The sequence below is a fragment of the Chlorocebus sabaeus genome, chromosome 3, assembly GCF_047675955.1.
Source record: "Chlorocebus sabaeus isolate Y175 chromosome 3, mChlSab1.0.hap1, whole genome shotgun sequence".
NCBI classification, from domain to species: domain Eukaryota; kingdom Metazoa; phylum Chordata; class Mammalia; order Primates; family Cercopithecidae; genus Chlorocebus; species Chlorocebus sabaeus.
This window is the reverse complement of record NC_132906.1, coordinates 61,494,455-61,509,911: the sequence shown is the minus strand read 5'-3', so window position 1 is coordinate 61,509,911 and position 15,457 is coordinate 61,494,455. Positions and strand designations below refer to the sequence as shown.

Genomic DNA, 15,457 nt, shown 5'->3' with positions numbered 1-15,457 from the left:
TTTCTCTTATTAATATTAAAAAATTACCAAGTGGAGTTTTATAATTGTTTTTTAATTACAGTTTTTGTATTACCAGATACATATGACACAGATGGCTACAATCCTGAAGCCCCAAGCATAACAAACACTTCCAGACCTATGTATAGACACAGAGTGCATGCACAAAGGCCCAACTTGATAGGACTAACATCAGGGGATATGGATTTGCCACCCAGAGGTACTATAATTAATCTTTCCTTCCTGTCATTTTCGTAATATAAACAGTGGGAAAACATTTATAAAGAACAGTTGGTCTTGCCTTTATTGGGGTTGGATAAGGAATGGTGATTTATTTTATTTTACTTTATTTTATTTTATTTTTGGAGACAGTCTCACTCTGTAGCCTAGACGGGAGTGCAGTAGCATGATCTCAGCTCGCTCTAACCTCTGCCTCAGCCTCCTGAGTAACTGGGATCACAAACGCATGCCACCATGCCTGGGTAGTTTTTGTATTTTTAGTAGAGATGGGATTTCACCATATTGGGCAGGCTGGTCTTGAACTCCTGACCTCAAGTGATCCGCCTGCCTTGGCCTCCCAAAGTGCTGGGATTATAGGCTTGAGCCACTGACTGGCTGGGATGGTGATTTTATTTGTTCCCTGTATCCTTCGTTCCCCCATTAGAGAAAATATATTGTGTAATTCTGTATTTGTGGTAGAGGTGACACTTTATTATACACTTATTACACTGTCCAAGAGGGAAAGGAAGTTCCTTAAAGAAGCACATTTTCTTGGGTAGGCTTTTTTTTTTTTTGTAATTTGTATCATTTGTAATCTTAATTGATTCATTTCAACTCTTGAGAGTAACGTTTTAATTCCTAAGAAGTTTATTCCTAGTTTGGAAAATCATCTGTAAAAATTGTGCTTGTTATTTATTTTTACTGACTTTTCACATGTTAAAATTTAATATTAGTTTGCGTATATTTTTAAGCAAAGGATATTGTGTGTTAGGAAATGACTCAAAATTTTCTTAGAGGAGGCAGACTTTTGGATAAAATTTCTAAAAGGTACAGTTTGGGTTGACATAGTCACAACCTAGGGCAGCAAAAGTGCTACACTCGAGATGTAAATGTAAACTAATAACATTCAGAGGGAGAAAGTTCACATTAATTTGGAAAATACAGTATTTGCTACAGATCACATTTGATATGGGGAAATGATGGATTGTCAGACATAATGGAAAATATTTCTTGGGCTAATGAAAAATATGTCTTTTTCCCTAACCACCTCAATTAAGTTTTAAATCCCATTTTCTTTCCAGTCTTTTCTTGTCTTACCTAGTCAGAATTAAAAATCATGCTACGTCGGTTGTGAATAAAAATCTTAAGTAAGTAACAGTGCCTAATGGAGTTTGGTAAATGTGTGATTACTTACATACACTTTTTTTTCTTTTGTTCATTGGAAGCGATCAGATTCTGAGCATCTTCCTTGAATGTTTAAAGGACTTTTTGTAATGTAATGAAGGTGTAAGGAACGTTTTAATTCAGATTTATATCCTCTTTGAGATCATAGGACAGCATTTAATGTGGATGCCCATTCCTCTTAAATTCTCTTGGAGGAATTTCAATAGCTATTAACAACAACAGAAAAAAAGATTTTTTTAACAGTTTCTGTTCTATGTGAGGAATATGGGGATTGCTTGTAATTGAAAAGTGGCCACTTAAGAATTTAACTGTTGTGTGATGCTTACCCATGTCCTGAACCTGTCTCCCACCTGGCTAGTTCATAGAAGCCCTCTTTTCTTCTTTGGATAACTATTTAGCATGTAGTTTTGTTTCCCTAATACCAGTACTCCTTGCTTTTACTGGGAACCTTTTAGTGGGAATTTCCACCTCAGTTAACCTTTTATTGGGAATTCCCTGTAAAGTCATTTCTTTCTACCTTGCTGCTTTGGATTGCTATAAATATATGCTACTACAGGTCAATATTTATTAGATCCATTCACATGCCAGGGCAGTTTCTGGTTGTGATCAAGAGAAAGAAGGGGATCAAACCCCTTGCATATAAATCTTACCGTGTACAAGTTGGATCTATGGTAATTGCAGCTCTTAATGCTTATAGTTATAGGCAGTGGTCCTGTTGAGAGATAAATGTCTGGCATACCTACTTAGAAATTTGAATGCCTTTTCTCATAGAATCATTGTATGTAGTGATTATTTTAGTACTCTTCTTTAGATACATCATGTACCATTTTTGTGAGCTAGTTTAGGATTGGGTTCTCCATTAATAACTGATTTTATGTACCAAACAACTGATTTAGCAATCCATCTAAATTGAGGATTGCCTATAGTACTTCTATTTTCTTATCTGTTTTTAGTCCTCTCCATCCTCCCACCATATGTTCTCATCTATTCCCAGTTTGGATTTTAAATTTACTGTCCTGGATTGTGACAGATACCTAAAAAGCTTATTTATTGTTAATTATATAATTATTACACATTCCTAATAGCCTGTAGATGGCCTTAATTTGAATTTGTCATAGACTTATTATTATGTGATAGCTAAACTTTTATGCTTACTGCTTTAAATCTTGAGGGGAATTATTCAGCAAAAGGAAGGAAATTTGGGCCCTTTGATGCATTGAAATTACTAATGTAAAAGTTACCTGGAGGCCCTGACAGTTACTTTTTGCAGAGTTCTAAGGAGGTGGAAAACTTGATAGGTGATCTCATGATTGAATATAGGCAGGAGGAAGGGTTAAGTAGTTTTCCATTTCTAGTCAACAAAACCAATGCTGACAATTATAGGCAGAAAAACAATTCATTAAAAGGATTATTGGGGAAAAATACATTACATAAAACTATTTAATATTAGACCATTTGCTGAGTATGTACCAAGAGGAATTTCTGTGTTTTTAATACCCTTCTTTTAAATATATATCAGTGAAAGGGATTCTGAATTAGAGAATACAGATGAGATGGAACAAACCCATCTCAATTACTGGAGGCACAACACGTTATTCCTTCTCCTAGTGAACCTTCAGGTACAGAACATATTAAAGTTAAAAACAAAAGATGTTGGATAGGTCACAGATTCTCTAAAAGGGCCGGTGAACCAGGCTTGGGAGGCAGGAATAAGACCAAAAATCCTTTTGCAGAACCGGTCCTGTGAAAGTACCACTGGACAGAGAAACATCACAGGAGCTAGATACAGGATGTTTCCACCCTATCTGCTTTAGAGATGTCGGATAAGTCAGAGTTAGAGGAAGAGAGTAGATACAGCCTATATACCCTGTGATACTTTTAAGAAACTGAAGGAATTTTGTGACTGGAAGAGAAGTAAAGAATGTGGAGGGAGGTAAGAGGCTAATTAAAGCATTTACAGAATTTTAGAATAGAAGTGATGATAGTAGCTGGACTAGGGTAATAATAGAAGTGAAAAAAAATTTAGTGGAAAGAATTGACAGAACTTGTAACTTACTGAATTCGGAGGCTTAGAATAGGGGTAATAAGAGGATGAAATTAGACATCCGTTTCCTGCCCTGGATAATTGGGCAGGAATTCTCATTTATTGAGAAGAACAGCTTTGACAGAGAGATAAATTTAGTTTTGAAAGTGTTTAACTTCTTGTGCCTCTGGGGCATGTGAGTAGAAAAGTCCAGTGGGAAATAGGATATGGAAGTCTGAGGCCCATGAGAGACAGCTGGCTAGAATATACAGATTTTGGAATCATGCATATGTAGAACTTTGGTCCTTTATCTTTTCTTCTGTCCCATTAGTACCAGTGGGAGGTAAAGGGAAATAGAAGGAGCCATACCAAAATCTGTAGGTCTGAACATAATTTTAAAAACCTTTCTCGTGTGTTTCTAAAATCTTCCTCTCCCCATCCCAACTGAGAATCACTGAAAAAGATAAATGAAGCCATGGCAGTAGATAAGAAAGTTATTTTAGGAAGGCTACATAAAGTGAGATGAGAAAACCCAAGTATAACTGCTTGACAAATATCAGCATCAAAGTAAATGGACAGAGAAAGGGGAACTTTATAGAAAACTTAGAAATGAAGCCCAAAAGCTGCAGACAAAAGCAAGGAGTGGGGATTCCTAAAAACCCAGGGAATATAATATCTAAGATGGAAAAGAAGATGATCAACAGCCACAAATTCTCCTGTGAGGTCCAGTAAGAGGACTGGGATGTATTCATAGGCTTAAGCAACAAGTGAGGACATGAGTGATTTTAGCACGAGCAAGTAAAGTGCAGTAATGGGAGCAACTGCCAGTTTTCAGAGGATTAGCGAGTGGGTGTTAAGAAAGCAAAGTTAGTAAGTGTGGACATTGATTAGGAAAGGGCTGTGGGGGTATGGAGAGAGATGTTGTTGCTAAAGGGAAAACTGGTTTTACGAGCGTTTCTTTTTGCTTAAAATGGAGTAATTTGAGCTGTAATGTTTGAATGTTGATGGGAGGTTTCAGTGTCCTGGGAAAGGTTCAAAATGGAGGAAAGTAGCAAGGGTCCCAAGCGTTGATTTGAGTCTCTGTATGTATGGCATATGTGGGTAGTCATATATCAAATATGACTTGACTGGAATGATTGGGAAAATGGTAGTTTCTTTAATAGAAATGTTTAAGAGAAAAGAAAGGTAGACTTAATATGAAGATAATTTGAATGTTCTGCATACTGAGTTTTGAGATACCTGTAGGATTTCCAGAGAGAACCAAGAAGTTGAAATTTAGAATTGACTGTATGCTCTCCTCCTGAAGGAGACCATAGCTGTAGCCATGACAGAGATTGTGCTGAAACAGATCTTCAGTTCTTTTGGTTAGTTATGTGTTTAGAAATATGTAAGAATAGGATTTTAGACAATCAATTTTGCCATCTATAAAAAAGGAGTTTTTAAGTTCCATTTTTCTCTGTGGATTAAGGTTTGCATGTTTTAAACTTTGGAGTCATTTGGGAATAACAGATTAAATGTGCTATGCTCATTACATGCCATGAAGTAAATATAAAATGTTGAAAGTAACAGACTTTTACATCTCTTTTACACTGTATTTTAGACTTGAATCTTTTCCTTTTTAAAGCAAGTATGCTTTCATTATGTTCATATTTTATGAATCTATTCCATATTTAAAAGCAGCTCGCTTCAAATCATAACTCTAAGCTATCACTTCTCAAAGGTTATTGGTTTAGTGTTAAGTTTCGAACCTTTTAGATTGTGCATTTGATTTCAAAACTGTGAACTTAAAGCCTCAAAGTGATTCTTTCTCATTTGTGCGCATATATATATATATATTTGTAGTGATGGTAGATGGGAATGGTGACTTGGGTTTTATCTACAAAGAAGTGACCTACAGAATCACATTTTAATTTGGCATATGAGAATTGATTCTTTTTCATAGTTAGGTGTGAAATGAATATATTGAAATAAGTTTTAGAAGACCCTTAGATTACTGTATTTGAATATACAGTAATTCCCCTTCGTCTGTGGGTCATATGTTCCAAGATTCCTCGTGTGTAAAACCACACAGAGTACTAAACCCTACATACACAATGCTTTTTCCCATACAGGCACACCTGTGATAAAGTTTCACTTATAAATCAGACACAGAGCGAAACAACAATGTCTAATAATAAAATGAAACAATTATAACAATATACTATAATAAAAGTTATGTGAATGGTCCCTGTCTTTCTCTGTCAAATATCTTATTGTATTTACCCTTCTTGGGATGATAGGAGATGATAAAATGCCTACATGGTGAGATCAAGTGTTGGAGCAGGATGGTGTGAGATTTTATCACACTACTCAGAAGTGCAAGCAGTTTAAAACTTAGGAATTGTTTACTATTTCTGTAGTTTTCCGTAATTTTGGACTGTGGTTGACAAGAGGTAACTGAAATCGTAAAAGTGAAACTGGATAAGGGCGAGCTAGTATACATTTATTTCTATTTCTACTAAAATATATATATATATGTTTAGACAAAACCCAGAAATTTTTCTGTATGAAGAAGGTATCTATGATAAATAGAAAAGATTAACCTATACTTATTTTTTTCATTTTCTTTTGTTTTAAAACAGAAAAACCTCCTAATAAAAGCAGTATGAGGATAGTAGTGGACTCAGAATCAAGGAAAAGAACCATTGGTTCTGGAGAGCCTGGAGTTCCTACAAAGAAGACTTGGTTTGATAAGTAAGGTGGCCGGGAAAATAGAGAAGTGTAGTTGTGCATTGATTTTTAGGATCGTTTCTGTATTATTATGATAATACGGTTTGTTTTCTTCCAAAAATGTTACTCTATTCTGTAAACAATCCCTAAGTGTGAGTTTTCTAAAAATTCGTAAGTTAGTTGTCTGATGTTAGAAAAGCATTTTCTTACAGAAATGGTGTGGTAGTTGAGGGCCTAATTTTTTCCTCTTATCATTTACCCTCCTCCAAAAAACCCACTCTTTAACTTAGACCTGTTGAGTACTAGCTATATACAGGATAATCATGAGCCTCTCATCATTAGAGAAAGGAGGTATAGATCAGACCTGTCAAGAGACTTTCATATGTGGACGGTTCCTGTTAGGAGCTAGAAAGGGCTTTTGTGGGGGTTAGGGAGTCTGGATAGGCATTGAATGGTCAAGGAAGAGCTTCAGAGAAAGGGGTGAGGAATCAGAATGTTAAGATATGTGTGAGATGATTCATTTATAAATAAATGTGTGATGAGAAACTAGGATCACTTTTAGAGCTTTAACATCTACTTAATAATGGATAGTTTCTGGTTCTTTGTGATTAATTCTGTGATTTAATGCAGTGTAACCTCTCTAGGCCACAGTTTTGTCCTTTTTTCAAGTGTCAAAATGTATTCTCTATAGTTCCAACAATTCTTTTTTTCTTTTTTTAAAAAAGTAAGAAAGAGGTTGAGACTGTCATCAAAGAAAATAACATTTAAAATCAAATTTAAAACTTAAAGTTTTAAGGTAGGATATTTTTTAGTAAGCTGGCGTTTACAGAATCAGAATAAAGGTTATATATGCAAATTGACTAAAAGAGGGTACTGAGACTTTTCCTGATAGGAATATTAAGTAGAGGTGGATCAGAAGTGGAAAGTAACAAGTGGTATGGCAGAACCCTTCTCAGCTGGCTTCCATGAAAGGTGCTAACAGTGCTCATTTGGAAACTTCATTGTTGGAAGAAAATTTAAATTTCCTTTATCAACCAGTAATTTCAATTTGGGGGAAAATTGAACTTAATCGGATATCTATTTTGTTAAACTTTATTCCCTTATATTTGGTCGGGGTCAGGATTTATAAATGTATTGGCTAACTTGAATTTTGTTTACAGACCAAATTTTAATAGAACAAACAGCCCAGGCTTTCAGAAGAAGGTTCAATTTGGAAATGAAAATACCAAACTTGAACTTAGAAAAGTTCCTCCAGAATTAAATAATATCAGCAAACTTAATGAACATTTTAGTCGCTTTGGAACGTTGGTTAACTTACAGGTAAGAGCCATGAAATGGTTTTGTTATCTCTTATTGTTGTTTAGGGAACTTAATGTAATAAGAAAACTACCTTTAGAAATAAATACTATAAGGCTGGGCGTGGTGGCTCACGCCTGTAATCCTAGCACTTTAGGAGGCCAAGGCGGGCAGATCACCTGAGCCTGGCCAACATGGTGAAACCCTGTCTCTACTAACGATACAAAAATTAGCCAGGTGTGGTGGCAGGCACCTGCAATCCCAGCTACTCGGGAGGTTGAGGCAGGAGAATTCACTTATATCTGGGAGGCTAAGGTTTCAGTGAGCCAAGATCACGCCACTGCACTCCAGCCTGGGCGACAAGAGCAAAACTCCGTCTCCAAAAAAAAAAAAAATAGAAAATTTGTTACTCTCAATTGGAAAAATTGGACATGAAATGGAACTCTGTCTTTTAGAAAAAATACAATTTTCAGTGTTTCAATTAATCATATTATAAACTTTTTGTCTAATAAAGGTTGTCATAAAACTACAGCAAAGTTAATCACAGTGGTAAAATCCAGTCTTACAATAGTTTTCAGTTCCTCAGTTTCTCAAAATCATTTCAGCAGAAATTTTAGTCAGATTTATTTTTGTCACCCGTATGGCAGGACACACTTAATAGAGACTTTTGGGGCCCAGATACCTTGTAATCCGTAATTAGTTTAAACGTTTACTTTTTCTTTACCACTTTTGAATATCCTTCAACGTAAGTAACAGTAACAGTAATTTGTATTTGACTGCACCTGTGATTAGACCTTGGCTTGGGTATGTATAACTTGGGTGTTTTTTTTAGTATTGAGTTTATATTATGTGATGTGTTGAAAGTGTTGAAATAGTATGTTGAATTTTACCCCCATTTTGTATGGTGTTCTTTTTGCAATTAAAATAATAATGTTTTATAATTTAATAAAAACAAATATTAGAGGATATGATTCACCCTAACAACTTAGGATATTTTGGAAAATTTTGTTTTTTTGCCATTAAAAAGTACTATAATAGAGGGGAAAAAAATCATGTTTGATTCAGGTAGGGTGACAGAAATATATACATAGAATTTAAAGGAAGTGGTTCCCTTTCAACTCTTTGTGTCTGTTCCATTCCCCTGCCCATCTATAATTACATTATTGTTGACAGTTTATCATATGTTATTTTAGATTTTTTGTTACACAATTCTGTGTCTATTTATCTGCACACAAACCACAAACTTAAAAGTATTTATGAGCCCATAGTATACGCATTACCCTGTGGTTAGTTAGATATTGAATATCTCTGAGTTATCTTTTTATGGCAATTTTATTTGATCTACCACTATATCTAGTCATAAAAAGGTTTTCAAAATATTCTTCACACAATTAACTACTAATATTTAAAATTTTTTTTAAAGCTGAGGGGCAAAACATATCTCACTGTTGTTTCTATTTGCTTTTACTCAGTTACTAGTGAGGTTGAAATCTTCTGTTGATTGGTTCTTTTGCCATGTCTGTGTACTACCCGCATTATTCTTAAAACATGTTTTTCAAAATCAGTTTTCAGAACTCTTTAGCTTCATGCTAATTAAACATAGTGATAAAATTGATGTTTATAAAGCCTTAAAAAATGTATAATTTTTAAAATGTTACCAAAATTATCTTCATAGTTAATGGTTATTGAATACTTCTGACTGTGTATACTCTCTGTTGTATGTGAATTATTTAATTCTTAAAATAACCCTAAAGAGTGAGTATGGTTATTCTCATTTGTAGAAAAAGAAAACAAGGCCCAGAAAGGTTAAGTAACCTGATCATGTTCATGTGAAAGTAGCAGCCAAAGTTTGAACCAGGCAGTTTGATTCCAGCTACTCTTTTGTTTTGTTTTTTGTTTTTTTGAGATAGAGTCTCACTCTTGTCACTGAGGCTGGAGTGAGGTGGCATAGTTACGGCTCATTGTAGCCTCGACCTCTTGGGCTTATGTGATTCTCCTGCCTCAGCCTCCCGAGTAGCTGGGACCACAGTTGTGTGCCACCACACCCAGCAAATATTTTTTCAATTATTATTTGTACCAATGGGGTCTTAATATGTTGTCCAGGCTGGTCTTGAACTCCTGGGCTCAAGCAGTCCTCCTGCCTTGGTTTCCCAGAGTGCTGGGATTACTGACATGAGTCACCATGCCTGGCCCAGGCCACTTCTGTATTGCTGCACACCACAGTGGTTTATATACCACACTTTGGAAAACTCTATTATTGAATGAATAGGAAGTTTGAAGTGAAAAGTCTTGGATTTATTACTTATTAGCTGTAAGTGTCTATAGAATCACATTCCTTGAAATCTCAGTTTTCTCATGTATCAAATGTGATTGATGCTGTTATTATATGGTCTCTTTTTTTGTTCTTAAATTTTCTTGTGCTTTTGGAAATGTGAGAATTACGAATTTGGGCGGTTGTTCAGATGGATTTTTCTGTGATTTTTTATTAGAGTTAACCCCTTGCAAAGTAGTTTACTGCCTTCTTCAGATTCTGTGGATCTTTGCCATGTCATTTATTGACAATCGGGATTGTTTCTCATAGTCGCTATTAAAATTGGGAATAAAAAGAGAAACACTTTGCATGCCTATGTATAACATTTATGCAGTTGGCTTTCTCTGCTATTATATAGAGGGACTCTTTTTATACTGTGAACAATCCTTGGTTACTATTTCTTCTGGAGCAAAAGTAGACTGTGGTCTACTAATCTAGATACTAGGAAGTATAAGTATAGAATCTTACTTGGAGGGACCAGTATTTTACTTCTTGAGGAATTTTACTCTATGAAGCAACAGATTCCTTTGGAAATTCACAGTTCTTAATATTTTAAATCTTAGGTTGCTTATAATGGTGATCCTGAAGGTGCCCTTATCCAATTTGCAACATACGAAGAAGCAAAGAAAGCAATATCAAGTACGGAGGCGGTATTAAACAATCGCTTTATTAAGGTTTATTGGCACAGAGAAGGAAGCACCCAGCAGTTACAAACTACTTCTCCAAAGGTAAGATAGAAATTTGTGTAAAAGTACGTGCATTTCTTAGAAAGCTCTTAGCATAGTGTTTACAAGTAGAGGCATTGGAATCAAGTAGGCCTGAGTTCACACCTGAGTTCTGCATTTAGCTTCCGTTACCTGTAAAGACTTGAAAAAGTTACTCAACCTTTCTAACCTGTTCTCTCATATAATTGTGATGTTAATTGCTAGTTGAGAGAATAGCATGATGTGTGTGAGGCATATAGAATAGTCCCTGGCAGATAGGAGGTACTCAGTAAATGATAGCTATGTATATTCCAGAAGTTTAGACTGTAGGTTCGTCTTAGAAATTCTCTCTTCTTTCCCCTCTCCCTTTTCTCTCTCCTTTCTGTCCCAACCCCGTCAGTGAATCAGTCAGTGTTTATAGAGGTTTATTAACAGCAGTGTGGGTTTTGATTGTTAAAACAGAAGACAGTGAAAGATGGACTTTAATCTTTTCCAGTAAATAAGTTATTTTATGCAAAGATAACATCTTTATATATGTGTGGATGAAATTAGAAGGCAGTTAGGTTTTGACTCTGTATTTTAAAAACTTTCTCTGCATGGGCAATTTAGTAACAAAATAACACAGGTCGCTTTCCATCCTCTTGAATGAATCAACTTGTTTAACATTTTTTTCTTGTTCTGAGGTAATGCAGCCTTTAGTCCAGCAGCCCATTTTGCCTGTTGTGAAGCAGTCAGTCAAAGAGCGACTGGGTCCAGTACCTTCAAATACTATTGAACCTGCAGAAGCCCAGAGTGCCACTTCAGACCTTCCTCAGGTAAAGCGAAGATCTTACAATTGTGCCTGTAATAGGTTCTCAGTAATTTAGTTTCCCTTGGTAATTTGAATTATAGTTAATTATATATATTTTACATAGAAATATGTTAGTCTTTACATATTTGAACCCCACCTGTAAATTGTTTTTTTTTTTTAATTTTTACCATTACCATAACATTTTCTCAGTCTCTACTTTTCCTATAGTATTTGAATCTTAAATTCTTCTCTCCAGTTAATATTTATGAGAAAGATTTCTCTCTCACTTTGTGGAGGAGATATATTTCAGCAAAACTGCCTGAAGAGTGAAGTTGAGTACATTAAATCTTATTTTTTCTATCATCTTTTTACTTAATTAGAATTCTGTTCCAGAGATAATTGTGTAGTAGACTGAACTAAAAGCTTATGGGAAGGGAAGGCTTAAACCATCAAGTTAAGCATGCTTGATATTATACTGTTTTTAGTACTTAGACCGCTCTCTCATAACTTTGCATCACTTATTCCTGACTCTGGGATTCTTTTCTCCATGTATCATTTCCTTCCCACTTCCTTCGACACTTGAGTGGCAGTTTCTTGTTTCTACACTCTCGGTCTCTGAAACTTAGCTTTCCTTTGTCTCCCGATGTTTCAGCATTTGCTGTGTAAAATAGAGTTAGGATGTAGTATCCTACTTAGCTAATGGATGCCACCTTACTAAAGTATTCTTCCTGGATAATTCCTGAAGAGTAAGATGTTGAATTTCTGCAAGGACATGCAGAATATCTATTGGTAAATTATTAGTTAATTTAAAAAATTCCCAGTCCTAACATCCCAAATTATCTCCAAATGCAGTATATTTGGATATAAAATAAACATACTTTAGAAGAAGTTGGCACTATTTTTAAGCTCAATAAATGGGCGTATATTTTAATTTTTAAAATTTGAGATTTTCTCCTAATTTATTCTGTGTCAGTGGCAGGGACTTTAGCAACCACATGGCTCAGACCTCTTAGTTTACATCATTTTTCATGATTGAATAATATTGCATACTGTTTATTTTTGTTTTCCCACATATTTTCTTTCTCTTTCTTTTAAGAAGAACCAAGTTTTTGTGGTTAGTGTTGGTATATTCATAGGCTCTGTATATATTAGTAGAATCAGAATGTTCAAGATCCCAACAGACTTTTATATGTTTGGGGAAACACTGAATATGTCCATTTTAATTTTTTTAGAATGTAACTAAGTTATCTGTGAAGGACAGGTTGGGTTTTGTATCAAAGCCATCTGTTTCAGCAACTGAAAAGGTAAGAAGAATAGCATGATGTGTTTGTCTTGGCTTCATAAATGTTTTCAGGTGGCATCTTAATTTTTAATTTTTTTCATAGTTCTAAACTCTTGCTTCTTAATAGTATCTGTATCTTTTCCTACCTTTTGCTTTCCATTTGCTGAAAAAGAAAAATATTTTCCTTTTTTTACTTTTGCATCAGCATTTTAATACTTGCCTCCCACTATATTTCCGTGTACTCCATTCCTTTTCTTTGTTTTATTCTTTTTATTTACTTTGTTTTCCTTAGAGATACTGTGCATTTTGATTTGACAACTCTGGCAGCCTAATAGAAAGGGCCATGATTAGGAATTTCACCTGAGTTTGAGCCCTGGCTCTTCACTTACTAACTGCATGACGTTGGGCAGTGTTCTTAATTTTTCTGAATCTTTTTACTCATCGGTAAAATGGTGATGGTAATATTTGTCTTGCTCATGGGGTTTTCTGAGGATCAAAATCATTTGTTTACATATATTTTCGTAAAATGGAAAGGATGATGTAAATGTAAGTTTTTTACTTATTACTAAACAGTAATTGATGTAGCATAACAATACGTTTAGTCATTTCTTTTTTTTTAATGAAGGGGGTAAATATTTATTAAATCAGGACCATTTATGGATATATCTTATAGTTCTGTGTAGATGGCTTTTTTTTCTGTTTAGGTATGAGTAAATGCTTTGTCTTTAATTTTACTTGAGGCATATGAAATCACAGAATGTGAGAATTAAATAATCTTTCTTAGTTCTATATGCTTATCTTAAAATCAAGGCCCAAACAGTGTTATGATTTCATCTATGTGCTGTGAGTCACTGAGCCAGAACTAGAATTTGGGGCTCCTATTTCTGGTCCATGGCTCTTTTCAGTTTGAAGATTGGAAATCGATTTCAGAGATAAACAATACATCAGTGAGATAGCTGCCCTGCTGTCTTCACTATATTCTTCAGTATATTATTTTCTTTATTTACAGTGTTAAACTTCGGCAGTTTTAGATATTTGAATCTGAGTTTGTGTATCAGACTTTCCTCTTGGGCATCTCAGCATTACTTCGGGCATAATGTGCCTAAAATGAATTCGTTGTTTCCCATATAAATTAACTTATCCTAGCCCTTAGATCAGAAAGTGATACCACCATTTTCTAAGCTGTGTGATCTAACAGCCTTACAATCATTTACTTGTGTTTGCAGACCACTTCTTTTTCTGCCACCTTCAGTTCCCTAGCCTCTGGGTGCAGTGTCTTAACTGGAATCCTGGAATTCCCCTCCTCTAGTTTGTACTGTCACCATCCTACACTCAGACTTATTTTGGTGTTAATTCATTAGAGAAACTTTGAGTTTCTCAGCTAAATTACTTTCCTTGATTCACAGCTCATCGATAACTCAATAATTCTAGTTCTGTTACTTCTGCTCTAGTCTTTCCTTTCTACCCAAGGGAGTACTTTTCTGCTCATTGTCCTTTGTCCTTTCCTGACTTTTATTATTATTATGTTTTTGGGGGGGGGTGATTTTTCTGGAGTGCGTTTCCCCCACCTAACTAAATTCTAGTCATTCTTTAAAGAGTGAAAGTCTCTCTAACATCTCCCATGAAACCTCCAGATTTTTCTGTTATCCCCTCTCCTCCTTGGAATTTCTGTGCTGCTTAGTCTGTGCCACTAAATTTAGCAGTATCAAATACTTACTTTGATTAGGTTTATCCTCCTTGAAAATAAGTATTGCAGAAGAAAGAAACACTGGAAGTGTTTGAGGTGATAGATTTTGATTATTACATAATGTATGTATGTATCAAAGCATCACACTATACCCCATAAATATGTACAATTCTGTCAATTAAAAGTAAAATAAAACTTAACACTAAGTTCAGCTATACTTAGTGTACTACTGAGCAATTCTAGAGACATCTGAAATACTCAGTTATATTTGGAGTCTGTGTAATGTAAGATTTGGACTTTTAAAATTGAAGTATGTACTCATAGCTTTTATAAAATTTTTGCAGTGTATTGTGAGTATAGATTTGTAGTTGATAATATAACTTTACTAATGGATAGACTAATATATATATATTATGCTAATGCAATAAACCACTAACTGAATTTTTATGGAGAAAAATTCATTTGTGGTAGCAAGCTATTTATGGGGAAAAATATTTTTGATAAATACTGTAAACAGCCTATTAAGGAAAACAGTAAGTATGTAACTTTTATTTGTCTTCAGTGAGTGTCTTTACAGAGAAACATTTTATTTTTGCTTATTTTTGTTGTTTCTGTTCCCCTAATCCTTAGGGGGTTTGGGTCCAAAACAGTTACAGGGCAGTGATTCAAAGAAGTCTTAGAAAGAATAGAAGAATGTTCCCCTTCATCAAATATTAGTTGAAAGATTCTTTATTTAAAAAAAATGAAGGCAGGGGAAAACCCAAAGCTTGTATCTACACAGTATCCTATGTCATTATTAAAGTAAATAAATGCACAAATGTAACATTTTATACCTTCCCTATCAACCACATGCAGTAAAACCTTTAGTGATTATTCTTTTTTCTGAGACCCCATTTTTATGAGGGGGCTAGAAGAGATTAAAGTTAAAACGTAATTGCTGATGGTAAATATGAAGATTTGCAATAGGTATTTAGTTATTATGTGAATAGATTTGATAAATTGTGTTTGAGTGCCTCTGCTTACTAAAGAAATTCATGAAGAATAAAGGGCTGCATCTGTGTATACTGTCCTGGTTAGTTTTTTAAACTGTTCAAATTATCTTGCTAAATCCCTTCTAAATTCTAAGAAGGTAAACTGAGTAACCAATGGAATATTTAATCTTTTTTATCATATCAGCTTTAGATAACGAATTTATGATACAGGATGTTATTGTTCTTTACTCATGTCTTTTGCAGTTTAAAAATGTATCTTGGT

General features: G+C 34.6%; 1 protein-coding gene across 28 annotated transcripts in view; it reads left to right on the top strand.

The window, feature by feature from the left end:
• The window catches only part of RBM26 (RNA binding motif protein 26), a 95,871-nt gene that overhangs the window by 41,828 nt on the left and 38,586 nt on the right, over positions 1-15,457 (top strand). For 12 of the 28 annotated variants that reach the window (XM_038007786.2, XM_038007791.2, XM_038007789.2 and 9 more), the window contains exons 9-14: positions 62-217; positions 6,046-6,157; positions 7,294-7,453; positions 10,304-10,468; positions 11,128-11,259; positions 12,467-12,538. In XM_038007786.2, coding sequence (XP_037863714.1) covers positions 62-217; positions 6,046-6,157; positions 7,294-7,453; positions 10,304-10,468; positions 11,128-11,259; positions 12,467-12,538 — 797 coding nt within the window. The remainder of the gene's footprint in view (positions 1-61; positions 218-6,045; positions 6,158-7,293; positions 7,454-10,303; positions 10,469-11,127; positions 11,260-12,466; positions 12,539-15,457) is intronic. The other 16 variants (XM_038007797.2, XM_038007794.2, XM_073014427.1 and 13 more) reach the window with 6 other exon arrangements.